This window comes from Rhinatrema bivittatum, chromosome 2 (assembly GCF_901001135.1).
Source record: "Rhinatrema bivittatum chromosome 2, aRhiBiv1.1, whole genome shotgun sequence".
Taxonomy (NCBI): Eukaryota; Metazoa; Chordata; class Amphibia; order Gymnophiona; family Rhinatrematidae; genus Rhinatrema; species Rhinatrema bivittatum.
The window spans coordinates 406,942,362-406,970,274 of record NC_042616.1 but is presented as its reverse complement, the minus strand read 5'-3'; the positions used below and the strand labels follow the sequence as shown (position 1 = coordinate 406,970,274).

Genomic DNA, 27,913 nt, shown 5'->3' with positions numbered 1-27,913 from the left:
GCATAATCTTTTCACTTATTTCCTATTAATCTACAACAGTGTCCACTTTCAGAAAAACTTAATACAGTCATATCAGTCTCTTCAATTTGTGTGGCTACTCTTGGGACCTGAAGTCAAATTAGGAGCTCACCTGGTCAACCGTTTTTCAAAGTGGTCAGCATTGAGATGAACTATGGCACATCTTATACACATTGTGTTATTTGTTTATTTATTTAAAGGTTTTTATATACCGATAACCGTTTGCATATCATATCGGTTTACAAATAACGTATAGCAAAGAAAGAGAAAATACATCGAACGATTTGTTTACATGGAATTGTCAGGGAAGGGTACATAACATTGTATGCAGAGAGTACATAACTGTTGAAGGAAATATATATATATATGTATATATATGAGATACTATATACAAAGTGGTCATATTTGAAAGCAGATTACATGGCATGGTCTGAGAAGGTACATAACATTATATTATGAAATTGTTGATAAATTATATATATATTATATATTTGAAACTATATACAAGGTCATGTAGAGCGAGGGCTTGGAGAGTACATCAAATATTTTTTATCACTGGCATTTCTGCATGAAGCCACATACAGTTGATGAACTCTCTTATTCAGACAATGTCATCCTGCATTGTGTTTAGCAAGAGACTTATGCTAAAGAAATTAACTACATCACCAAGAGAGAAAAGATTCTTCTTTGAAAGCTGAATCCTTTCATTGATTAAGATGGCCTAGTCAGAGTTAGTAGTCAGCTGAATCAGGTTAAACTGGACATTGGTGAAAGAAACCCCTTGATTGTTCCTGGCTGACTTCACATTGCTGTCTTCCTTGTATATCACTACCACAAGCAGGTCAAACACCAAGGCCAACATTTCACAGAAGGAACAGTCAAAATCGCAGCCATCTACACTATTGGTGCTAAACAGTGTATCACTGAAGTCATTCATAAGTGCATCAATTGCCACAAATTATGAGGCCAACAGCAAGAACAGAAGATGGCAGACCTGCCAGCAGACCGTCTAAGCATGGAACCATATATAGGGTTTGATATATTTGGACCATAGTCTGTCAGCTCCTGACAAACAAGAGGAGGACTCACAAACAACAAATGATGTTCACATGTATGAGCATTTGTGCTGTTCACTTTGAAGTCAATCATGAGCATGGATACGTCCAGTTTTGTGAATGCCCTCCAAAGGTTCTTCTCCATCAGAGGACCTGGCAAACAGCTCCATTCCGATTGTGGAATCAACTTCATTGGAGCCGGCAGAGAATTGAGACTCAACTCAGAAGAAGATTTTAACAGCTCTGCTGTTAACAGGTATATGTCAGAATAAAAGTGTACCTGGATATTCAGTTCCCCTCAGTCTTTGTACATGGGTGGTCTAGGAATGTATGATTGGTGTCACTCAATGTTTACTGGACTCTATACTGTCTAAGGCTGAACTCACTTGCCTGACCTATGAAGTCTTAACAATGCTTCTGGTCGAGGTCTCTGCTTTCATCAATGCAAGAACTTTAGTCCTAGTTTTCACCGATTCTGAGGCAATAGTCATCCTGACCCCCGCCATGCTTCTAACTCAAAAAACTGATATGAATCAAGTACCACTTGGGAACTTTCTAGACACCAAGAATCTCTACAAGAGACAATGGAGACAGGTACAAAGTCTCACCAACACCTTCTGGAGCCACTGGAAATGTGAATACCTCACAACTCTGCAAAGCCATTTCAAATGACAATCTAGTAAACCAGACATCCAGAAAGGTGACCTTCTACTAGTCAAAGATGGATGAGCTCAATGGAATGAATGACTGATGGGACTTATTGTGAAAACCTTTCACAGTAGCGATGGAAAGGTCAGTAAAGACATTCATCAGACTTGTCATAGAGACAGTGCTCCTTATGTCTCATGAAAATACTTTAACATTATGGATCATTGCATGTTTTGATATTTCTTTAATGTTATATGATGTTTCATAATAGTGGAATCTACAATACCAAGTGGAAAGTGTTCTGTTTCCACAGTGATTGCATATATTTCTTTATTATGCTGCCACCTGGTGTCATCTGGTGATATTGCACAACTTAGATTCTTTGCAGGGTTTTAAAGTTCACTACCCTGAATGGTTATTGCTAGTTACTGTTTGAATGTTTCTGAACTTCCTATTTGCTCTATTACTTTCTCTATGCTTTTCTCCTCTTCCTATTGGTCCCTTGACTGTAGGAATGCCTAGGACAGTTTACTTCTTGCAGACATATGCCTTATTGTGCGGTATATAAATAAAAATAAATAAAATAGTTGAAGAAGGCTCTTGGCAGGCCTACAATTTATACTCATCTTCTTTTATGCTTTGAGAAGCATCATCTTTTCACCTCTTATTTCCTATTAGTCCAGAACAGTGTCAGCTTTCAGAAAAAATTACAGCCTGCGCCGCATATTATAAAATTCTGTGTCCATGCGCATGTCTTAAAATTTACCCCTAAATGTTTTAGTAACCAAAAACTGAGTTTATCTGATATCTGTAACTGGGGAAAAGGTTTAGCTGACTGTCTAGGCACTCATGTTAGGAATAGAGACCCAAGGGCAGTCACCCTGTTAATTACACAGGCACAGGGCCAGAGGAACCACTAAGCAAGCTAGGCCTATACCTAGGGCGCCGCGATTTAGGGGGCACTGCGGCAGGCGGAAGAATTTTGAAAGGGCAAAAAGTGCCCTTTCTAAATTCTGCCAGCCCCCGCCTCACCGGGCCACCCTCCCGACGCCCCCCCCCCCCCCCCCCCCCGTGGTCCAGTGGAGGGCCCGGGAGCGATCTCCCACTCCTGGGGCCTCGGCTGCCACTAAGCAAAATGGCACCGATGGCCTTTAGCCCCTACCATGTAACAGGGGCCAACCAATGGCACTGGTAGCTAAAGGCCACCGGCGCCATTTTGCTTAGTGGCAGCCGAGGCCCCGGGAGTGGCAGATCGTTCCCAGGCTCCTACCTGGTCCACCAGGTGTTTTGTAAGTTTTCTTTTGGGGTAGTCGGGGCTGCGACCGGGGGTGGCACAAGGCTGAAGGTGCCTAGGGTGCCCAAGCCCCTTGCACAAGCCCTGCACTGGCACATAGCCACACACTTTCAGATGGCACATGGCTTCCAATAAAAGTCTGTCATCTGCACTCACATACACATGCACACAGCCACTTTCTTTTTAGCTCACACACAATTTAAAAATGATTAAAATACCTATAAACAACTATTTTACTAAACATAGAAAATGAAATACAGCAGCCAGTGCATCATTCATTCTCCATTTTTTGTTAATTGTTTATATTTTAATATTTTTAAAATTTTGTGTGAGTGAAACATGTATATGGGGGAGGAGGGTAGTGAGTGACTTTTATTAGGAGCCCCACATTTAAAATTATATATGTGAAAGTGATAGTGTGGCTATGTGTGCCAAGGTAAGTGACAGTTTCTCCCCAACTCGAGGCTGCTTCTCTTTGTAAAAGAAATATATAATTCTTCTAGTATATCCCTGCTCTTTAATCTCCTCATGCACTTCACCATCAACTATCGTATACTATAAAACCTTTTAATTTTTGACAGGCATTTTATATAGTAAGACAAATACACTTTTCATAGCCAGCTTAAAGTACTATGCTAATTCAAATAAGCAACACACACACAAACTGTCTTTTAAATAGAAACGTAGAGAAAATTGTTAAACCAGCAATCACAAGCAAGTAAATTTTAATCCAGCAATCAAAAAGCAAGTATATTATATGAGTTTCCTTGTGAATATGCAATGAAGAAGCAAATTTATCTACTGCAAACACCTGATTTCTATTTAATCCTTTTATGAAAGATAAGCATGTGTATACGTTGTACAATTTAACATCTGTTAGTGCAGCCATGACTACACGCACAGGCCATGTGCAGTCATCACTAGTTTGGGCACAGTTAAAAGAAAATATGTCACATCTCAGTATTTATTCTTCCTTTGAGCTGTACTTGTATAATGAACTGATTTCTGCTTCTGTAAGCTATTTTAACAGGCATATATTTTGGTAACAAGCACGTCTGTATTCCCCATTGAATCATGTAGCATCAAAAGGTTTCGGCCCTTCTACAAAGTAAATTGACCTTGTAAGGTTTAAATAGATTCTTGGTGCAGAGAATATTCTAGTTTTTCAAATTCCCCTTTGGGAGTGCTGTAATCTGGTTTTTGCCAGCAGAAGGAATGAAGGCAGAATGAGCAGAAGGAGTTTAGATGCGTTGTAGCCTTATCCTGTAAGAGAATGGCTGGGTTCTACGCTTTCTCTCAGAAGGAGAGAGAATGCAAGAGTACAGACCAATACAGAAGAATGCAGAATACGGAAGCAGTAGAGAGTGGTGGTCATAGTTTGAGTTCTCAAGGACGAAGGGAATCACAGCCTGATTGTTTGCCTGGTGAGAAGAAGAAAAACTAAACTTTAAATCTGAAGAACAGGTATTCGCTCTTCCAGAGAGAAGAGTGAAGAAGCTATTAAGCAGAAAATGGTCTTAGCACAGGAGAGTTCAGCCCGTGAAATTTCCTAAAGCCTGAAGAGAGGAACAGAGGTGAGCTGTGCGATTTTCTCGTGTCAATGGTGTCTGAGAAAAACAAATTCCCCAACGTGAGGATTGTTGTGAGTAAACTGCATCAAGTATTACACTTAAGCCAACTCAGGATCAGTAAATATCTTACACCTGATTCACAGCCGGCCCGTGTAATCAGTATTGCTTTGACCTGAGAAGATTCCTCCGGGGTTGAGCATTCCAGTCGTGGGTGTACCGGGCCAGTGCCCACTTGCACGTTGAGGGGCGGCAGAATCTCACCAGCACAAGATCTAAGGGATGACTGTCTCAGAACCAAAACCCTCAAAGTCAGGGGCGCGGTGCTGTAGCCACTTCTACGGTAGGAGGGAGCGAAGTGCTGGAGCTGCATCAATAGCTATGCTGGGGAGGGGGTGCATGGCCGAAGGCTCACCTAGGGCACCAAAAATTCTTGCCTTGGCCCTGTGGATGAAAGAGACCCTAACAGAAACTACAAATTGGGTTGCAAAATAATGGAAGTCTTGTTAGAGAAAACAAAAGACTTTGCCTGTTGAGATGCGATGGTTATGTCTGAGAAGCTGAAGTAAGGTAAAGAAAGTAAATATTTTTCCTTGCTACTTTTCTCAAATAAAGGGACTTTTATTTTGGGAACCACACTTTCTATGTCCTAGGTCTTGATTGCACAAGTGAATAGAAGTGATTCAAAAAGGTTTATAATTCACCAGAGGGGCTTGGAGATTAATTTTATTCCATCAGCAGGAACCTTAGTGGTTCTTTGTGTGTAAGAGGGAGATGGGGGTTACAAACATTTTCTATGAAGACTTCTATTCTTGGCTTCCTGCATACCAAAGTCAATCTGCAACTATGATCAGAGGTGTCCCTCTACCCCTTCTGTAGATCTGCACAGTCATTCATAAGGGCCACATATTAGAAAAGGGATATTGACGCTTGGCCATACTTGAATAAGGTTGTTAATATATTGCATAGCTGGGAGAGGGGACAGACATTTTTATTCGCCAAAACAGGTCAATATCTTTCTGCTAGAAGTTTTTTCTAAGCGCTGAATTTAGACAAATCTAGCTTATTAATAGTACTAATATGACTGCTACTATTAAACTCTGCCGCAGTGTTTCTTAATGGGTTTGCTGTGAATCACTGCAGGCTAATGCACGCCGGAAGTTATTGTTCCTAAGGGAACAATGACTTCTAGTCAATGCAAGCAAAGATAGTATGTCACAGAATAGAATAGCTGTCTTACATTGTACAGAGACAGCTTATAGGAAGTCTTACAGGTCTTCAGGACCACACACAAGAAATTTAGTGAAATTTGATTTAACCATTTTCATAGGGGAAAGAGTTTTAAACATGCATTTTACTACCCTACTAGGATCTCTGGAGAGAGCAACCTCACTTGTGACCTAAAAAAGGTCCTTGGGTAATCACTCATTAGTTGCTGCCAGACACCTAGTGTCATTTTAGCCCTCTTGCCGGCTCATTTATCATTTCACAATAGTGCCTTAATGCACGCGATAACTCCCTAATGCGCGCGATAACGCCCTAATGTGTGCGATAAATACCACAACGCAAATGGTATGCAAATATACAATTGAGTATGCAAGTGAGAAACATAGAAACATAGAAGTGACGGCAGAAGAAGACCAACGCCCATCCAGTCTGCCCAGCAAGCTACACAGTTTATCCATTTTTTTTCCCCCTTTTTCTCCCTCCCACCCATCTCTATTGGCTTCCAGCACCCTCCGGCCCCAATTCCCTTCCACCCCTCCACCAATGCAGAGAGCAGCGCCATCCTAGTGAACATCCAGCTCAATCAGGGGTAGCAACCGCCGCAACCAGCAGGCTACACCCCTGCCCCTTACCCACCCCTGTTTTGTTTGCTTGTTTGTTTTTTTTTATTTTTTTGAGATGGCAGCCCTCCATCCTTCCGCTCCGTGAAGGTGGAACACCAATCACTGGCCACTGGCATCCCGCTCCGTGAATGCCTCAGTGGCTACTGCCGCTCCGTGCAGTGTTTTGCTGCCTGAAGGTGGAACACCAACTACTGGCCACTGGCATCCCGCTCCGTGAATGCCTCTTTGGCTACTGCCGCTCCGTGCAGTGTTTGCTGCCTCCTCTCTATTTATGCCCACTAGACTTGATGGATCCACAGTGTTTATCCCACGCCCCTTTGAAGTCCTTCACAGTTTTAGACTTCACCCTTCGGAAGGGCATTCCAGGCATCCATCACCCTTTCCGTGAAGAAATACTTCCTGACATTGGTTCTTAGTCTTCCTCCCCGGAGCCTCAGCTCGTGACCTCTGGTTCTGCTGATTTTTTTCCTACGGAAAAGGTTTGTCGTTGTCTTTGGATCATTAAAGTTTTTCAAGTATCTGAAAGTCTGAATCATATCACCGCTGCTCCTCCTTTCCTCCAGGGTGTACATATTTAGATTCTTCAATCTCTCCTCGTACATCATCCGATGAAGATCCTCCACCTTCCTGGTCGCCCTTCTCTGTACCGCTTCCATCTTGTCTTTGTCTCTTTGTAGATACGGTCTCCAGAACTGAACACAGTACTCCAGGTGAGGCCTCACCAAGGACCTGTACAAGAGGATAATCACTTCCCTTTTCTTACTCGATATTCCTCTCTCTATGCAGCCCAGCATTCTTCTGGCTTTTGCTATCGCCTTGTCGCATTGTTAAAAAAGTCTAACCCTGTATGGGTCACCTCTCAGCGAAAAGACCAAGACCCAGGCAGGGCCACAAAGAGAAACCATGTGCACGCACCTCTATCCTGCCTGTAAATGCAAAAGAGGGTCTTCTACCGCTTCCTGCGGCTGATTAATACGCAGTAGCACAGGATTTACATTAAAAATAACTACACCTATTTATTTTCACAGTACGGGGAAAAAAGTTTTTAGCGCGCATGTTTGGCCGTTACCATGGTTCACGGCTATTACCACATGTGATAATTTGGGGCCTTCTTGCAAACACCTACCAGGCTCTCCTGGGCCAATAAAAACAGCTGTTCCTACCTTGCCTGCCTTCATAGATCCATTATGTTTGTGGCAAGTGTACTTGAGGGGATACTGGATGCTTGAGGGGGATCGCCAGAGACAACAACAAGAAGTGGAAGAAGAACACCAACAGGAAATGGAACCAGAACAGGAAAGAGAATATCCAGTCCCTCCCCGGGAAGTCCCGGCACCAGAGCGTGAGCAACTGGCCCCACAGGGAGAGAGTCAGGGCCCACTACAGCATTTGCACGCAGGCAGCTATGGCACAGGAGATACAGGGAGTGCATCTTCCCTCCATGAACCTCTTTGCTGGGCGTGCCAGCTATCACAGAATTATATGATGAAATCAGAGGAGATCTGGTCATGGAACGGTCACCCGCTATACCTGGCCTCACCAATCTATTGGCCACACTATATTTCATGACTTCTGGCTCCTTCCAAATGACAGTAGGGGTAGTTGGGGGAATGTCCCAAAGCACTTTTTCCCACTGTCTGGGCCAGGTCATTACAGCTGTATCCGACCGCTTGCTCGCTACATAGTATTTTCTCGGGACAGGCGCACTTGATGGGCACCAAGAGAGCCTTTTTTGCCATTGCACATTTTCCAAATGTGGGAGCTATCGACTGCACTCACATAGCCATCATCCCACCACATAACAGGGAGGAGATCTTCCACAACAGAAAGTTGTTTCACTCCTTCAATGTGCAAGAGGGCTGTGATGCACGACTGCGCATCCTCGTCATCCTGGGCAGGTACCCGAGATCCGTGCACGATTCCTTTATATTTAGCAATCGGGCCTCTTTGAAGAATTTGAGGACATCCTCTACGGTGACGGTTGGCTTATAGGTGAGACACACGCTTCTTTTGCTAATTAATTTCTGGCTTTGTGTTTACACCAACTGGCTGGGACAAGAGGGGGGCTGTGGGGGAGGTTACAGCCTTGATTACTTGCCAAATAGCTTGTACTGTTAGATGACGCCATAGTACCAGGGCGTGCCTTTCTCTCCCCATGCTGGAGAGGTCTGCTAATGTGGTGTGGCCACACAATGTACTTGCCACCAAGCTTTGTGAGTGGGCGGCCACTACACACTTTCAAAGGCTTCACTTAAATCATTTGTCCTTTCCAAGCCTCACATTTCCAGCAGTAGAAAAGCGTTTCCTTGCTCACATTCTTTTAGTATCCACAATGCTGGGACTCCCAGATCCTGTGTGGCTGGTTAGTCATCGGTCAGCCAGGATCTTAACTGCAGTTTGTCTTGACCATTACACTGGTAAAACAAAAGCTGTGGCACGTGCATTACTTGGACTAGCATATTCACTGTGTCAGGTCAGAACAATGTGTATCTGGGGAGAAGCCTGGGACTTGAACTGTCATCTCAGGGGGCTGAAACTTTTCTGCTAGGACGTGCGTGGCAGTTGAGATGTACAGATCCATGGTTTGATGACTCTACAAACTGGTAACCTTTGCTTCTTTATGAGTGACAGGCACACAGTTGGTAGGAACCCTTCATGCAGTTAACCATTCAGGAAGAGCTGACGCAGAATGCGCAAGTCCTATACTGTTCATATACTGTCAACAAATAAAGTGGCATGGACTTAGGCTAGGGAAACAGAATTTGAAGAGCCCAGCTAACATATAGGTAACCTTACATTGTCTTTTAACATGCTGTAGCTTGCCATTCATATGTCCAACTCACGGTGGGGTGAATGATACAGCCATTCTGTGTTTGCTGCAGGACTTTTGGGATATGGTTGCCATACCTGGCTTCTCACCCCCTTTGCTATTCCTAACTCACCAGCTGAGATGAGGTACAATGAGGCTTTATGTTCAACTTGCTGTGTCATAGAATGCACCAATGGAGTTCTCAAAAGTAGATTTCACTGTTTGGAGAAAATGGGTGGAGCTTTAATGTATGCACCACCCAGAGTAGTGGATATAGTGCTGCTATGATGTGTATTCCATAATCTCACCCTATGTCATGGTCTACCAATAGAGATGAGCTTCGTTTTTCTGGTTTCGGTTTGGGCGCTTTGTGGGAAAACTCGTTTTCCCACGGATCGTTTTTTGCCAAAACAGAAACTGGAACCCGAACCCGAAACCAGAAAAACGAATTAAAAAAAAAAACCACGAATCGGGAAAAAAACCCCCACGAATGGGAAAAAAAAACACGAATTGGGAGCAATGGACGGAGCATGTGACAGGGGCTGACCAATGGCACTGGTAGCCCCTGTGACATCATAAGGGCAAGGCTATCAGCGCCATTTTGAGTCATAGCAGGCCCGACAGCATGGAGGGAGAGATCACTCGTGGGACCCCGCTGGACCACCAGGGACTTTTAGTGTCTTGGGGAGGGATCAGGATGGTGGTGGTGGTGGTGGGGGGGGGGGGGGGGGGTAAGAAAGTAAAATGTAAGGGTTGGGGAGGTTTTTTTTGTTTGTTTTTTTAATAAATGTGCCCCTCCCCCCGCACTAACCCAAAAAACGAATTTTCCCCAAAGCTCGGGGAAAATCCGTTTCGTGGTTCAGGTCCCCCCTGAACCACAGCGAATTAGGCAATTTCATTGAAATTGTCCAATTCGTAATAAAAGAATGCACATCTCTAGACTACCAATAGATATACTTCAGGACCTACCCCAGAATCCACCATGTCTACCCACAGAAGGCCAGGACACCACACTGAGTGGCAGCCAGCTTCGCCAAAGCCTGATACAACGCCACTTTGCCTGTTAGCAATCAACTACCCCTTCCCCTTCCATGTAAGAGAGCCGAGCAGAGTGTTTGCATCAGCTCTTCTCTTGACAATCTTTCCTTTACTCAAGGTTCCTCTGTCTGGCACTGTGTATGAAGAAACCACATTGGCCTAGTTAGGGTTCATCTTGATAATGCTGAAATTGACTGTACTAGAAAAAGTGTACACCAAGTAAATGGAACAACAAATGCATGTTTCTGGCCAAAGGTTTTCAGAATGATTGTGATTGTAAAAGAGCCAGGTTGCTACATAGTGCGCCTGCCATCACAGTGTATATAGCTTGCACTAGCTTGCTGCATTTGGCTGGCTGGCCCTAGTCTTTGGACACAATGCTAGACCTCACATGTTTTAGACATAGTTGTTATGGTTTGGGTGCAGCCATACACACAAGCACTGGCTTCCAGATACCTAGGCTAAATGTCAACTTTCATGTCCAGACAGTGAGGACCTTGTTTGTTGGGATGAGATATTGGTTATGTTAACTTCTCAGGGAGCCTAGAGAAGGGCGCTGTTTGGACTGGATGAAGGCAGCACAGGGAATCAGATGTCATTTTTTAATCTGTATTATTAAGTCATGTCCCAATTGTCAGTCACAGTATGGTTTTGAAAGACTGCAATATCATCCACGTCTCCTAACCAAAGCTTCCCCTAATTGGTGCTAGTTCCCCTTCCAGAGAGATGTCCTCCCTTTCCACGATCTCACTCCCACTCCCATCTCCCCTCTCTTCCTCCCCCTCCTGTCCCTGCTCTGCAAACTCCCTTCCCCTATGCCTCTCTCTCTCTCTCTCTATTCCTAACTTGCCATCCTCCTCCCTCCGTCCTCGCTTCCTCCTATCCCTTCCCTCCTGCCTATCTCTTCTCCTAGCCCTGTCTCTACTCCTATTCTTCCTTCCCCTAGCACTCCTGCCCTCATCCTCCCTCCTCCTCTTTCTCCCCATGCTCCATCCTCTCCACAACCACAACTCCTCCATACTTCTCCCTCTTCCACGCAAAAAAAACTATCAGAGAAACGTGACAAACAAAGAAACAACTTTCACACACAAAATGACAAATGAGACCAAGGGAAAGGGAATCAGATTATAATACAAAACAGGACAACTCATTCAGTAATCGTATGAAAAGCTCCAACTATCCAACAACTCTTCACCTCCTCTCTCCTGCTCCCGACACACTCTCAAAGAGGCAGCTGCAAGAAGTGGGTTTTATATATATATATATATATATATATAAAACCAAACAAATTGCATAACGTGCATAAAACAATGCAAGATGCGGGTAATAGCGTGCACCACGGCTAATGAGGCACAATGCGCTGACGCATCACGGCACTTGATTATATAGCGTGTGACGCGAAAACTGCCTGCACGATGCGGGATCTGGGAAATTATCCTAACCACGTCCCTTTTTTAACCACAGGCGCTATTTCCGCTATATTTATAGCATTATGATAAATCTAGGGGTTTGGTTGTTAAAGTATTATCTGTTAGATGTGATTCCTTTCTCAAGCTGTGTGTGTGGGAGTTTGGAGGGGAGAGGGAAGGGGAGGAGACATGGGAGTGGGCTTTACTTAAGGATTTAGGTAACGGCAGTGAGGTCCAAATTCAAATATATTTAGCTGGATAACTCAGAAGTTATCCAGTTAAATGAAGATTTTGGGCACTTATCTGGCTACATTCTAGCCAGATAATAAGTTAGCCAGCTAGAACCTAGCCAGATAAATTAGGGGTGTTCCGAGGGCTTAACTGGGAGGAGATGAGTTAGATGGATGGCTGACTGATATTCAGAGTTGGCTGGATAACCTATCCTAAAGTTAGCTAAAAATACTTATCTGGATAACTTTAAGATAGCTGCATATATTCAGTGGCGCAGTCACGCTGCTGAATATATGGGCTAAGTTAGCTGGATAGTTTTATCAGTGACTGAATATGGACCTCTGTAATAGCAGTCAGAATGGCACTATTATTTCTCTCTTGTTTAAAAGGAAGGAAAACAATTTTAAAAAATGTATAGGCAGAGAAGTGTAGCGTGACCCCAGTCTTGGCTGGCTTGGATGGGGTTTCTGAGGGCCACTGTCTGTAGTTTGGGTCAGGGATTGGTGCTCTGATGCATGCCTATGGCTTTAAGTTGAAATGCCTATAGGATTAGTTATGCCAGTGGTTTGCCTGTTTCCTCTCTCTAGTCATGTGCCTTGGCCTGGAGTGATGTGGGAGGGGTACAGTGCCTCCCTTACCCTGCTCAAGCTCCCTAAAGCAACCTTCCTTTATTCCCTTCAGTACCTTTAATAACATCAACTCATCACTTAGTGGTTTGAACCTTATTTTATTTATTACACAACTCAAGGCTATCTTACAAGCTTCCCACTGTTGCCAGCTTTCCAGAGTATAGATCCTACCCTTCACTCTGCTGACATTCTATTACAGAATTTTCTTTCCAGTCTCCCACTAATACATCACAATTCCTAAACAAAAGCTTAATTCTTTAACAAAGGCCCCACTAACTTTAAGTGCAGAATTTCTGTAATTTCAAGGAACAACTTTAATTTAATCCCTCTGTGTTAATTACAGGGCTTACTCCCACATTACTTCCACTGAATGCAGGACTTTAGCTTTCCAGATACAAAAGATATTAAAAAAAGCAAAGACTTAACGTGTTGGATTTAAACCTACAAACCTAGCAATGTCAGTGTTGCCACTCTGTGGCCTCCGGTCCACATTATGCTTCATTGTTACCAGGCATGGGCAGTTTAAATTCCCGGCCTTTACAACAGTTCTGCTTTAATTTCTAAAGTTCTGCTTTACTTAGTGAAGCAGCATACAAAGTACTGACACCAGTATCACAGTCCCCATGCTGCAGTTTCCTTGTGGCAATGTACTTTAAACAAATTCAAACAAACTTCCCCTATCAATCAAGAGAGACCCTCAGCTGTGTTGCATTCTTTTTCCCCTGCATATACTTTAGCAGTGCATTTTAAACCAGGCTAAATCTTCCTGTATTAATTAAGGCGATTTCTCAGCAGTGCACACTCTTTTCTCTCTGCATATACAGCAGGGACCTTCATTTTCGGTTTTTATGGGTTTTTTTTCATTTTTCCTGGGAATTTATCATGGTTTATTGTGACAACAACAAAAACAGGAGAAAATCAGTGGTAAATGTTGTGACATTTTTCTGGGTAAATATTGGAGTGGATAGAAACCAGTACAATAAATCAACATTAAGCAGATTTTCCCGCTCAGCCGCATCCCTATCTCTAATTCTATCCCCTAGCGCAGTGGTCCCCAACCCTGTCCTGGGGACACCCCCAGCCAGTCGGGGTTTCAGGATATCCACAATGAATATGCATGAGAGAACATTTGCATGCACTGCCTCCATAACATGCAAATTTTCTCTCATGCATATTCATTGTGGATATCCTGAAAACCCGACTGGCTGGAGGGGGGGGGGGTGGTGTTCCCAGTACAGGGTTGGGAACCACTGCCCTAGCATGTGCCTTTCTTTCCTCACACCCCTGAGAATCTCCCTCTGCCCTCCTCCCCCATTGCAACAGCATTCTTCCTTACTAGTGGTGGCTCCAGGCCTTTCCTTTTTCCTTCAATAGCATGCTCACTGAGGCTTCCCTGCACTTCTGTTTTGGCGTGGTGTCAGGCAGCCTGCCGAAAAGTGCTTCTAGTGGGCATGGCCCGCTTCAAATGCTACACTGCCAGCAGCAAGCAGCAGGCACATTGGCTGCTTGGGAGGAGGGGAAGGCAGGTGCTCATTCTCTAGTGCCATATGGGTGACTCTGTGAGCGCTTTTGCTGGTGGGAGGGGGAGGGACTTGAAATGCTGCAGGTGCTTTGACCCACGCTGGCTTCCAGCAGTTGCAGGAGGTCTTGAGACACTTCATCTGTGGTTGCTATTTTAATCAGTCTAAAATTAGGGTGAACTGAAAATGGAGGACCCTACATATAGCAGGGCAATTTAAACCAGACAAAAACCTTCCTGAATTAATTAAGGCAATCTCTCAGCGGTGCTGCAGTTTCTCAGGGGGAATGGCCCTTCTCTTTTCCCTTTTCCTTTAACCTGTTATATATTAGGCTTTTCTCCCACAAGTTTCTCACTGACAGGTCAATACAATAAAGTGGGGCCGCGGTTACCCTGCTCCTAACCCGCTTTCTACTCACTTTTCGGCCGCGTTAGTCCAACCCGCGATACACTATCCCCCTTAACCCATTCTTACCGCCTCTTTAAATCACCGGGTAACCCCTTCCGCCCGCGGCATGTATATGAGATGTAAACGATCGGATTAGCTATTCCCTCCCATACAGTAACGCGCGGCCCGATTATCGCTTTTTTACCCTGCCATTTTGCCGCGCGTTTAACCTGCTAACTTACCGCCTACCCCTACCCCTGCGTTAGAGGCAGGGGTAAGGGTAGGCGGCAAACTTTCCCCCAGCCCCCGCTCACCTGCCCTGGCCGCGTCCATGGGTGCCGGTCTCCGGGGGAGCCCCAGTCCTCTCCCCTCCTCCCGAAGCAACGAAAGCGGAAAAAAGCGAAAAAGGGAAAAAAAAAAAGTAGCAACGAAGTGGATGGTTCTCCTACGCTCGGGATTGCCAGTCCTCTCTCCCCTCCTCCCGAAGCAAGGCGCATAAAGCTGCCTTGCTTCAGGAGGAGGGGAGAGAGGACTGGCAGTGTAAAGCAACGAAGCGACTTACTCTTCTTGCAGCCTCCCTCCGGAGACGGACATCGGCGGAGACAGACCCGGAGGCAGCTGCCGGCGAAGATGGATGCCTGCACGGGCGAAAGCGGCCCCTGTGCGTGCAATTGGGCCGCTCAAGGCGTGACGTCACGACGTTTGGCGTCAGGCCAGTGACGTCACGTCTTGAGCGGCCCAATTGCACGCACAGGGGCCGCTTTCGCCCGTGCAGGCGTCCATCTTCGCCGGCAGCTGCCTCCGGGTCCGTCTCCGCCGATGTCCGTCTCCGGAGGGGGGCTGCAAGAAGAGTAAGTCGCTTCGTTGCTTTACACTGCCAGTCCTCTCTCCCCTCCTCCCGAAGCAAGGCTGCTTTACGCGCCTTGCTTCGGGAGGAGAGGAGAGAGGACTGGCAATCCCGAGCGTAGGAGAACCGTCCACTTCCTGGTACCTGTCATTTCAAATGTCATTTGAAATGACATTTGAAATGACAGATACCAGCGCACCCAGGTTACTGTATAGCGCTCTATACAGTAAAATGGGTTGCGCGGGCCTAACGCTTCATGGACGCTTCTTGGACGCAGCTTGCATTTGCAAGCTATTTACATACAGTATCGAGCGGTAGGTGAGCCGGACTGTGCGTGCGGCAACCGCGGGTGCGCTCGGCACTAACGCAGCTCTTCCTACCGCTCCTTACTGTATCGGCCCTATTGTTACTTGCATTCAAAAAAGCATTTCCTTTGAGCTAACTCCTCATGTATTTCTCACTAGATATCAGAAAAGAGTTTCTCCAAACATTACACTCTCTTTCAGGGCGATGCAGTATCGGCATGCATTAAACAAAAATTGCATGCCCCTAGTGCCTCCTTGGCAGCGGGCACCCGGGAGAGGTGGCTGTCAGCCACTTAGGAAAATGAATGCAAAATTTTATAAATGTCCGTTTCCTAACTTGTGCACAGCCAGGGGTTAGAAAAATAAAAACTCGTTAATTGAACATCCATTCTAACCTGACCGCCGGCACACTTTTTAAATTTAAATTCTATTTTGGTTTCTCCGACTTAATATCGTAATGATATTAAGTCAGAGGATCCAAGAAAAGGAGCAGAAAAGCAGTATTTTCTGCAGATGGGGTTGTGGATGCGTGTCCAATACGCACGTCCAACCACGGGTTAAACATTGCACTCAGCTGAGCGCATTGTATTGCATCAGCCTGTTTCTAAATGTCTGAATTCCTGCAGAATTTATCAAAGCATTTCAATTTCACAACTTCTTTAAATGCCAGCATCAACTGGGAAGTCTGGGTAACTTACAGGCCGATACAGTAAAAATCACGGGACAGCGGGCGAGCGCCCACTCTCCCGGCACGTGCACAGGCCACTCTCCTGTGCGCGTGATTCAGAAAAAAAAAACATTCAAATTAGGGTCCACGGTAAAAAGAGGCGCTAGGAACACTAGCACGTCCTTAGCGCCTGTTTTTGGACAGGAGCTGCGGCTGTCAGCGGGTTTGACAGCCAACGCTCAATTTTTCCGGCATCGGTTCTCAAACCCGCTGACAGCCACGGGTTCGGAAACCGGACACCAACAAAATTGAGCGTCCGGTTTTCAAACCTCTGGCCGATTTAAAATTTTTGATTATTTTTAACTTTTGGGACCTCCGACTTAATATCGCCATGATATTAAGTTGGAGGGTGTACAGAAAAGCAGTTTTTACTGCTTTTATGTACACTTTCCCGATGCTGAGAGAAATTAAAATGTGCGGCTTGGCTGCACATTCTACTTTCTGTATCGCGCGGGAATAACTAATAGGGCCATCGACATGCATTTGCATGTTGCGGGCGCTATTAGTTTCGAGGGGGGGTGGGTTGGACGCGCATCCAAACGCGGGTTTCCAGTGCACTCCGCCGGAGCGCACTGTACTGTATCAACCTGTTAGTTTCTTAAGGGGCAGCCATCTTAAATTTCGTTATATGGCTCTAAGCAGATCCTATCTGATAGCCTTAAAGCTGTAATTTCTTGCGCAGTGACTAACTAAAGACCTAGTAATCATCACAGAAGTCTTTATTTCTTCTTCATGCTTTATTTCATTTTGGAATTGATCTTAGATTGACATACTAACATTGTCTGTGTTTGAAGAATATGTTTTGTTTCAGTTTTCAATAAACTGTTGTAAGTTTAAATACTTTGCCTAAAAATAATACAAGTGATGATATCACACATTTATATCCTTTTCAAACTAGCTTTCTACAAAGAGAACGGAGAATAGAGGAATATGAAATCTGGCAGCAGAACAGCAGCACCTTTTTTGTTCAATATGTGTGTCTTATTAAAACAAAATATACATTACGATAGAATTATACATGCAATTAAGACTGATAAACGTAGAAAAAGGACAAGATTTATAACACTTTACAAATAGTATTTATTATGAAACTTTGTTACCGGACTTTAATGGCACTTCCTAGAGATAGTACTAACCTATACAATTTACCAAAGATGTATTTATGTGCCTCACTGTAAACCGTTGTGATGGTATACAAATGAACGACAGTATAGAAAATTTTTTAAATAAAATAATAAATAAATATCCTTTGGGAGGAATTTTCACAATTCTTGTCAAAGTTATACCAGAGCTACAGGGTTTGTCCTGAAAAGATGGTTGATTGAAAAAGGTGACAGTCCACCTGGATTTCCTGTATAAAGCTGGTAGTTTATAACAATGGTTCTCAACCCAGTCCTTGGGACACAGCTGGCCAGTCTGGTTTTCAGAATATCCACAATGAATATGCATGGGAGAGATTTGTATTCACTACTTCCATTGTATGCAGATCTATCTCATGTATATTCATTGTGGATATCCTGAAAACCAGACTGGCCAGGTGCATGCGAGGACTGAATTGAGAACCTCTGGTTTATATTGTTTTAGTTTATCAGAATTGCATGAATAGCCATGGAACAAAAGGTGAGCTTCTATCAGCTAGTGAGTGTGTTATGACCGTCGGCCGCAGACTGCTGCGACCGCTATTACTCACTTTTGCCTCACTGCCCTCCTCTGGGAAGACTCGCGGTGGCAGCTAGCTGCCTCTGACCCTCATGGCTCCGCTTCAGGCCTCCTCTGTGCAACTGGGACGCCGCTGACTGCCATGTTTCTCCTTAGGCACGTGTGCATGCCCCCCAGGGCCCTTCTTTATGGACACCAGGGCAGGTACCTCAGGGGCGTCTCTGCTTGATGACATCACTAGCCCTGGCCTCTTAAGCACCATCGGGGCCTGCTTCTCATTGACTTGGCAACAAGTTCCCTCCTTGCTGAATCCTGCTAAGCTCTCTACGGATGTTGGTTCCTGCTTCCTGCTTCCTCTGGTGTGAGACACTCTTGGGTACCCGCTCCTCGGGGGCCCTGCTCCTGTCTCTGGCTATCCGCTCCTCGGAGGGCCCTGTGCCTCAGATGCTATATACCTTCCCCCTACCTCGGGGATTGCTTCAGGAACTACACTGCTTGTGAGTCTCCACTTCGGTGGACCACTGCTATAGCTAGGGACCTTCCGCATCTCCCGAACCTCAGGTCTGCGCTTGTGAACTGTGACTGTTTGGCACTCTCCCGCTCCTCGGGTCAACGCCTTGTTTTGCTATTACATCTTGCTCCTCGGGGTAGCATTTCGCCAACCCTCTGAGATTGTGCAACACTTCCCCGTTCCTCAGGGTAGTGTTCCTCGCATTACCAGAGATCCATGGGTTCCCGGTGCCTCTGATCACCTACATCATTCCTCCATTGCCAGACACTCTCCGTGGCTCCACCCCCAGGGTCGCTCTCTCCGCTCCCCCCGCTCCTTGGGGCCTATTCAGTACTCCACCAGCAGGGGAATCCTGTCTGGCTCATTCCCTCCGTAGCCCAGCCTTCCATTCTCTTCCTACTCGCTGGCCTGTACTACACCTAGCTCTGACCTTGCCTCCCGACGGTGAGGCTCAGGGGGGCTCCTTCCCGTGGGCGGTTCCACCTCTCACCTCAGGCCAAGGACCCACTAACCCACGAATCCTAACAGAGTGGAGGAAAATAAAGCCTTCCTTGCCCATCTCATTTTTACATTCTCCCTATCTACTGCAGTACTGCAGGTTCTACTTGATCTCTGGCTTGGCCCTCCCTTTCCCCATCAGTCAGGATCTTCTGTGCCTGTAGCAGGCATTTTTGAATTTTGCCTTCACCGCCTCATTGGGAAGCTATTCCATCATGCATCCACTGCTCTTTCTGTGAAAAAAAAATGCTTCCTTACATTATTCCCGAGCCTACCATTCTCCTGCCCTATTACATTGTGACTCCTTGCTCTAGAAATCCTCTCAAATAGAAAATACTTTCATCTACTGCATTATTTATACCCGTGAAGGTAGGAAGGATGGCAAAGTGGTCATAGCAGTGAGGAAAACACAAGCACAGAGAAGTGAACGGTTACAGAGAGATAGAGAGAGGGAGGTGTAGAAAAGAAGTTAGAGGGAAATGAAGTGATGGAGGGGTAGGAAAAGGGAAATCTTTGAATGGGAAGAAAACAGAAGGGAAGCTGGAGGGTTAAGAGGATGAGATGGAGAGACACGGAAGGAGAATGGAGGGGTAGTTGAGGGGTATTAAATGTAAAGATGGAAGGGTGTGAGAGCAGTGCAGGGATACAAAGAAATGGAAGTAAGCAGGACCAGCTTAAGGCGAACCGGTGCCCCGTACAAAAACTGAAATTGCTGCTCTCCTCCCACTCTTTCAGTAGTGGAAGTGGCTCAAGCATAGTATATCAATCTCTTCCCCCAACACACACACACACACACGCGCGCACTTCCCTTCCCTCTGCCCAGCACCAGGCTCCCTCCTGCTCGGAGCCTCCAGCATTCCCCTCCTCTATCCCAGCATCCTCTTCTCTGTCACTCTCTCTCTCCTTTTTTGCCCAGCATCCCCCTCTTCTCCTCCCCCCCCCTCCCCCCTTCCTCTTCTCTGACAGCTGATTCTTCACCTACCAGCACAGACAGAAGTTCCTTTCCTCTTGCCCAGCATTCTTGAGTCTCCTTCTTGCAGACATCATATGGAAGATTGTGGGAGGGGAGGGAGCAGCGGCGCCCCCTTGAGCATGGTGCCCTGTGCAGCTGCCCAGGTTGCACATCCCAAAAGCCAGCCCTGGAGGTAAGAGAGGGGCAATGAGCTGAAAGAAACAGAGGAAGGCAGAGGGCAAGATTACAAGAATCTCACTCAGAGGAGAGAATCCTGGTCATCGTGCAATGAGGGCACCTAGTGGTGAATTTAGGCTTCATGATTGCAGGGTTCCCGAAGGAACCCTAGTGTGTGACCCCCAGCTGAGGATTGTCACTGTGCTGGCTGGGCTAGTTGAGGTGAGAGGGGATATAACAATGCAATCCATTTTGAAGTACCTGAAAAGCGTAATATAAATCAAATAAATAAATAAATAAACAGCAGAGAAACAAAATCCCCATGTACTATAGCTGCGAATGAACGTTTCACTGTGTAACTTGACGGAGGCTGGTTCTAACTGAGCCAGAGGCACAAAGGAGCAAGGAGACACTGACAGATCAAAAAAACAATCATTCATCAAGGATATTGTTCCTGATGCTCTATGAATCTACACTTATAGAAACTCTTGCAGACTTTTAGAACATGTATAATTGGTTGAAAATTCCAGCACAGTCATCCTATAGATGCCTTCTATGGATTTTTTTTTTTTTTTTGAAACTTTGGAGTGCAAAGTCTGGGATTACTCAAGTTTTCACTAGTGATGTAAAACACTGCTTAACAGAGCTGTAGTTAGAAGCAAGAGGCTGCATCCTGATTTTATCCCCTCTTTGGCATATGAGTAAATAAACAACAGAATCGTTTTACGGCAATCCATGTCACAAATTCAGTTCTTTATTTTTGACAAAAGAGAGCCTCGACGGAGGATAAAGAGCTGCACCCAGCATTTGTGCAGCACTAGCCCTCAAGCTTTAGTATTTGAATTATATTTCTTTCTTGGCATGTTTACTGTCTGTTCAGCCTATTTTAGGAGTCCCAGGGCCCCAGCTTAGCCCACAATGGATGGGACTCTTAGGCATCAGCCAGGAGCTCATGCCCCAGCTGTGAGCCTTTTGAACTAATAATAACGTTCTCTTCTGTTTTTTTTTTTCATTATCTGTTTCTGTCTTTGTTTCTATACAGTAGATGTGTGTGTGTATGTGTGTGTCTGTCTCAGTATCATCTCTCTTTCCTTCCCGTCTCCTACACATCTCTTCGTCTTCTCAATTTGCCTCATGTTTGCCTCTGTCTCACTCTTGTTCCTTTTCTCTCTGCCCTATACCTGGTTTCTTATCTCTCCAGGGGTTTTAGAAGAAGCTGAGTTTTATAACATAACATCTTTAATCAGAATTATCCGGGAGAGGATGGAGGAGAAGGACACAGAGGTGACACAGGTACAAAGCAACAATAATCATATGAGTAAGACGAATGAGAGGAAATAATTTGTCAAAGAAATTGACCTAAATTCCACAGGTAAGTCCCTGGTGAAGTGGAAAATTCCCGTTCGGCCTCGGCCCCCCGATGGTGGGGACCTATGGGGGTCAGTCCTCACAGGTAGCGCCAACACCACCTTGGGCCAAGGGTCCACAATCCCTAACACTTCTACTGGAAGTTAAATAGGCAGTGTTGACTCAGTCCCTGGGACTTGCTTGAGCTGACATTATCAACTGAACCAAATGCAGTATGGAAGTTTTTATGATGCAGCTAACACACACATTGGAAGGGGGCTACCCATATGCTCACACAAGCAGCCCGCTTCACTTGGGGCCTATGAAGGACACTGATCTGGATGCTGGCTGCTTATCCACACAGAAGCGTGACCCCCTCCCCCCCTCTGCTTCCATCTCCTGTACCCTTGCTGCTAGTCTTCTTCCTATAGCACCTTTGGCATTTGGCAGTTTAATTGACTTCGCCTGCTGCCTGCCCAGTATCTAACTAGTCCTGGCTGCTAAGGTTGTCATTTTTGCACAAAGACTTAATTACTCTTGACGTAAATTGTTTAGTCTATTAACATATGCCACAGTAATGTCTTCAAGCAATAGCAAGGTCTGGGGGTGCAAGCCATGGAAATCACTGGATGCAGATCATGTAGGACGACATCACAGAGTCAATCTTGCATGGCTGAGCTGTTGCAGAATCTACTTGTAAAATAGCATGCAGAATAGCATGTATGACCCCCCCCCCCCCCCTCCTCCCACACTCAGTACCAGAACTCAGTGCTGACTCGGTCCTGAAAACCTTGGCATGGATCCTCCAACTGAGGGGAAGGATTACCTCTAAGGCTCAAGGTGTTTAGACGATATAGCACCAACGAGACCCTGCACACACAATGTTGTCATTCCAAAATAGGTCTGTACTAAACAATTCAAATTAGAAAGCTGCAATCTATGCAGTCCTTAAGTAGAAAAATCCTCCAGCAGGTACTGAGATTTCACATGTGGCATCCAGTCCTTGCTGTCACATCCTCCTGGGATCCCCTCCCTCTTTTATCTGGGAATTAAGGCTTCCTTGGATGGATGCTGCGCACTCTGAACCCCCAAACGACCCTTTTTTGTTTCTTGATTCTCCAATTGCTTGAATCTTTCTCCTGCACGCCTTTCTCCTCTCCTTTGGATTCCTTCATCACTGGATCAGATCACCTGCAATCCCCTCTTCTTCTTTCCCCACTGATCGGCACCCCCTGGACAGGCACCCGGCGCTCCCTTCTCACTCCTCCTGCTTAGACCTTCATAAGCGGAACTCAGATCAGGGTCTTTTTTTTTCCCTCCCATAGAAAGGTCGACCCAGAGTGAGAGATTTACTCTGACAGAGCGGGGATACTTTCCACCCCGCCGCTGGATCCCGCAGAAACAGTGCAGTGTCAGAAACACCACCACAGGAACTATTCTGTGTGGCCCTCTCTACCCCCTAAAGCAGTGGACCCCATCCCTGTCCTGGGAGCCCACCAGCCAGTCGGGTTTTCAGGATATCCGCAATGAATATGCATGAGAGAACATTTGCATGTTATTGAGGCGGTGCATGCAAATGTTCTCTCATGCATATTCATTGTGGATATCCTGAAAACCCGACTGGCTGGTGGGCCCCCAGGACAGGGTTGGGGACCCCTGCACTAAAGGACTGGCGGCACTGAGGACAGAAGGCAGGCCTTCCATCTTTCACAAAAAAAACTTCAAACTCCTGCAGAGAGAGATAAAAGACTGGACTTCTCTTTTTCTTAGTTCCAAACAGGGCTGGTGCGACCTGTTTTGCTGCCCTGCGCAAATGATTGCTGGGCTACTCCTACCCCATTAACCACCCCCACGGCTGGTGAAGGATCGATTTCACGAGTTTCTCTTTTTTGCAAAAGCAATGCTGAATGCCTGAATCCCTCATACAGGGGGCTGTGGTGGCAGGGTTTGAGGAAGGCTACCAGATTTCTCTTGGACAAACCTGGGACATTTGTTCCTTGTACTAGTAGTTAGCAAGCAGTTCACTGGAAGGGGGCAGGGTTTATCCAGCAGATTGTACCCATGGAAAACCGTAATAATTTACGCTCACAATATAACTATAAGCACAAAGGCTGATATTTAAAAAAAAAAAAGGTGAGCTCCTAAATTTAGGCCCCTAAGTTAGGTGCCTGAGTTAGGCTCCTAAGTTCGGCTGAAAATAGGCCCCTAAGTTTTCAGATGTAAATTCACTTAAATTTAGCATCATAAATTTAGGGCTGCTATTGCTTTGCCTTGGCTTAGGTCCCTAAGTTTCGTATCTAGTTCTGAAAATGAGTGCTAAGAGCCTAACTTTGTTTCTCCACCCCAACTCCGCCCCTGTAGCCTCCCACTAAAGATAGGATCTTATTGAAACTAGGACCCTAAATTTAGGAATGCAGCCCTAGGAAATTTTCAAAGGGGCCAATTTAGGAGCCTAACTCCAAAAGGTAGGTGTCTAAACACTTTGAAATTAGGCCTCACAGGCAAAGTTTTACCACAAAATATTTCAGAGCCAATACAAAAACTTCAGGTATGGCAGGTATGTCCTGCATACAAGAGAATTTATTATACACCAGAAAAAGTCAATTCAGCCAACAAAATCCTGCTGTTTCTAATATGTAACTTCTGTGTACAAGATCCTGATCCTCAGGTTTTGTACTGGGTCCCATAATATTTTACCCTAATGAGTTAGTAATAATCGCTATCAGATACAACAGTTGCCACAGAAACTCCCCTGCCTCCTCCCTCATCCAACAATGGGTGCAGAGCATATCTAGGACATTTCCCCTTACAACTCACAATACAACAAAAGTATTCAAATTTTTGTGTCACCTCAATAGCTGCAACCCAAGTTCCCTCCAATTCCAAGCACACTGTGAAATATAAAATCCTGTTTGCAAAAAAATCAAAACACTCATCCCATACATAGCAAATCTGCCGTATCACAACAGCATTAACTCCCAGGACTCAAAGAAGAAAAACCCTACCTAGGCAAAGGCAGCACTGCAAATATTACATTGGTTCTAGACCAACAATACACCTCCTATTGGATAAATAAAACAAGCTGAACTGCTACAAATCCTTACACAGAAGCTACACACTAGCAGAATCCCTCACCTCAGTAACATATGCAAAGCATGGATGGACAGAACCTCGCCAAATAAAGAAAAAATGACCACAAATTTGAAATGTTCAAATAATGAAAGAAAATGCCTTGGGCCTCTGCCCTAAGTGCCCACCACATGCTCAACCTACACGGAGGAAAGAGACAGGCTGAGAAGGAGAGGCAATTTCTAGGACCCCCGAGATCCTGGGTGCTCTTCCCAGAGACCTGAAGTTGGCTGTCTAAACCCGGAACCTCCAGGTATGCTAAAAACTGGCCCAGGCATTCTTGTCTCCCAGCCTGCTGGCGGCTGCAACCCTTCCCAGCCAGGTCTGAGGTCAGCCTACTGCTCACACAACAAGAGAGCCAGGAGCCTCTGAGAGTTACAGGGGCAAGAAAGGAGATGCAAGACTCAGCGTGGGGGGATGACAAAGTGAGATGCAACAAAGCTGACAAAAAATGTCGGGGGGGGGGGGGGGGGGGGGGGAAGGGTCTGTACAAGAGAGTAGGGAGGAAGAGAGGCGGAACAAGGGATCTGCAGAAAACAGCTGAAATCACCCCCTATGCACCTTTAGTTCACTTCACTTCACTGGCTTCCTGCTACACCCCTGCTCACCCACACCCCATGTACACAATTATAATGTTCCAAAGGTTATTTCTGTTGTGCCAATACAAAGGTAGCTTAACCCTGCAAGAGACTGCATAACACTTCCCATGCTTCCTTAAAACTGCGGGCTTTTCCCTTCTGCTGAATGAAGGCCTCACCTTTCAACATCTGATTTAATAAAGTCTGTAGGACTCAAGTACAGGCCTTGTAATAAATAAAAGCTTCGGGAATAAAGGCCCCCGACTACAAGTTAATTTACTTTTCCCCTTTTCAAATAATGGTGAGTGTGAATTATATCAGACACAAAGCAAGTGAAAGTTTAGTTTGCAAGACAGTGAGGGGCAGCTCTGCTTTTGGAAATCTGAAGCCAGTTCCATGCACAAACACACTTTTTTTTATTCTTATCTCCAATACATCAGTTTTAGTACCCTTTTCATGTTAGTGTTGCAGTGGCATAGAAGAAATGCTTAATCCTGAAGGTCGAGAGAGCATTTGGTTTTCATTGCCACATTTGCAGTCAAAATATTAGCTTCATTAATGTAATACTTTTTCATGGAAGACCTTAATGAATTAAAACTTCAGGGGTCCCCCTGGCACACCAGCCACAGTCCCGCACTGCCCCCCCCATCATAATGTGGCCGGCGCCACAACTCCAGTACCTCGACTCGCTGCTGCGGCCGCCCGATATTGGCCCTCCTGCTTCTGCTGATATCCCTGCCACCAATGCTGCCTGCCTATCCCCATATGTGCATGCCTGTTCGAGACATACAAAAACTGCCTATTTTTGTAATAGAAGAGCAGAGATGCCTTGTGTGAACTGTTGGTACTGCAGCCTCTTGTGTTTTTTGGACTGACTAGAAAGTTAGTATTTTAATAGCTGCAATATCCATTTAAAAGGAAAAGAATAAAGCATAGGAAATACAATGCCCCTTTTAAAACCCCCCACTGATTCAGGGCAGGAGGCAGCTGGGAGGCTACTGTGGTGACCCCCTCCTGGCACAGTCTAGGAGCAGGGGAGTTCTTTCAACCCCCAGTTCACTGCAAGGAAGGGAACTTGAGGTAGATCACCTAAGGTGGGAAAGTGGTTTATTAAAATGGAAGATTCAAATAAGAAAATTAACACCTGGAAGGTGCTCTAATCTTGGGGTATCAGGGAGAACATAATGGAATGAACTGCAGGACCTGCAGGTAATTCGCTTTGAAATGCCTGAAAAGTGGAACATCAATCAATCAATCAATCAAATAAATAAATAAAAACCGTGTGTGCGCTATTTTAGTACACATTAGGACTTATTTAAGAAAAGGAGGAGGGAAAGTGCGCAGAGGCATGGCTTCAGCAATACTTTCCAACGAAGATTTGGAGAAGGTGTGTGGGGGTGGGGGCTGTCGTTGGCAGGGAAATTGGGGTTGTGGTGGATTGGGGGGGGGAGGATTGAGGGAATGGAGGGTATGGGTGATGTAGGGATATCTGTGTGTGGATGGGTATTTGATAATGTGGGAGTATGTATGCAGGCGCTACAGACGTTTGTGCAGTGTGTGTACGCTGTACGGTAGGATTGTTTTGTATTAAGGGGACCCCTCACAGAGTAGGGTTTCCTCCCCATAGTCTGGGCCTCTTACACACTCACTGCAGGAGTATTCAGAATCACCAGAGGAATCTGGGCCATAGACACCTACACAGAGAAAAAAAAGGAACATATAGCTGGAATTCCAGAATTTTGAAGATTGGACATTTGTTTGACTTTTACAAGAAATCAGTAAAATTATTATTTGAACACCCAAACCTGTGTCTTGTTCATCTGTCCCAGGTCTACAGCACCACAGGCACGCACTGCTGAGAGATTTCACACCGCAGCCTGAGCCATAAGCATCAGCTCCCCCCACCCCCATAGAAAGGACCCACACCTTGGGGATGAAGGAGGGGAAAGGAACTACCAGTGAAGCTAGCCCCAGAAACAATAAATTATTTTTGTGTGCCCTTGAAGATAAATAAATGCCTCTTCCTAAAAAAGGGTTGCACCTATTTCATAGGGCCTTAATTCTATTTTTTTTTTTAGTTATAAATCTTATACATTTTTTGCCAGTAGATGGCAGTGAGGGAAAGCTTAGGCTACACAATGTGATCTCTTTTCAGTGGAGACAACCTGGAGGGCTGCACATGCACAGGCTAAGTGGCTCGTGGCTCATCCATACTGAAAGCCCAAAGGCCCTGTGCCTAACCAGCTCCAAGATGCATGGTCTTGCAGCCTATTTACAAGACACAACCACTGAAATAAATTTAGTGCACAGGGTGGCTGTGTATGTCACCCTGCACAAGGGTAGTGCTCTCTGTGTAGTGCAGCATATGGAACAGTGGCTGACAGTGCAAGGGATTTAGTTAGCAGCAGCTTCTCGGGCTGTAGGGCTGCCAACTATCTGTAAAAAAAAAAAAAAAAAAGAACAAAAAATGATTATGTCAGTAAAAACATCAGGAGCAAGAGGTTTGAGCCTCCCATGTTGTGGTATCAGGCTCTGTGAGGTTGCAGTATTTGGGAATCTGGGATTCTGTCTTGATGTATAAAAAGGGGGAATTTCAGCATAGTAAGTCCAGCAATAAAATAAGTCAGTAAAAAAGTTAGGTTGTTGGTAAAAACTGGAAAAACAACTAGTAAAAACATATATATATATATATATGTTTTTTTTCATGAGTTGGCAATACTGCTATGG

The 27,913-nt window shown here is 45.3% G+C and overlaps 1 protein-coding gene across 1 annotated transcript in view; it reads left to right on the top strand.

The window, feature by feature from the left end:
• The window catches only part of KCTD17 (potassium channel tetramerization domain containing 17), a 70,740-nt gene that overhangs the window by 23,992 nt on the left and 18,835 nt on the right, over window positions 1-27,913 (top strand). The window contains exon 3 of the mRNA XM_029587109.1: window positions 21,334-21,425. Coding sequence (XP_029442969.1) covers window positions 21,334-21,425 — 92 coding nt within the window. The remainder of the gene's footprint in view (window positions 1-21,333; window positions 21,426-27,913) is intronic.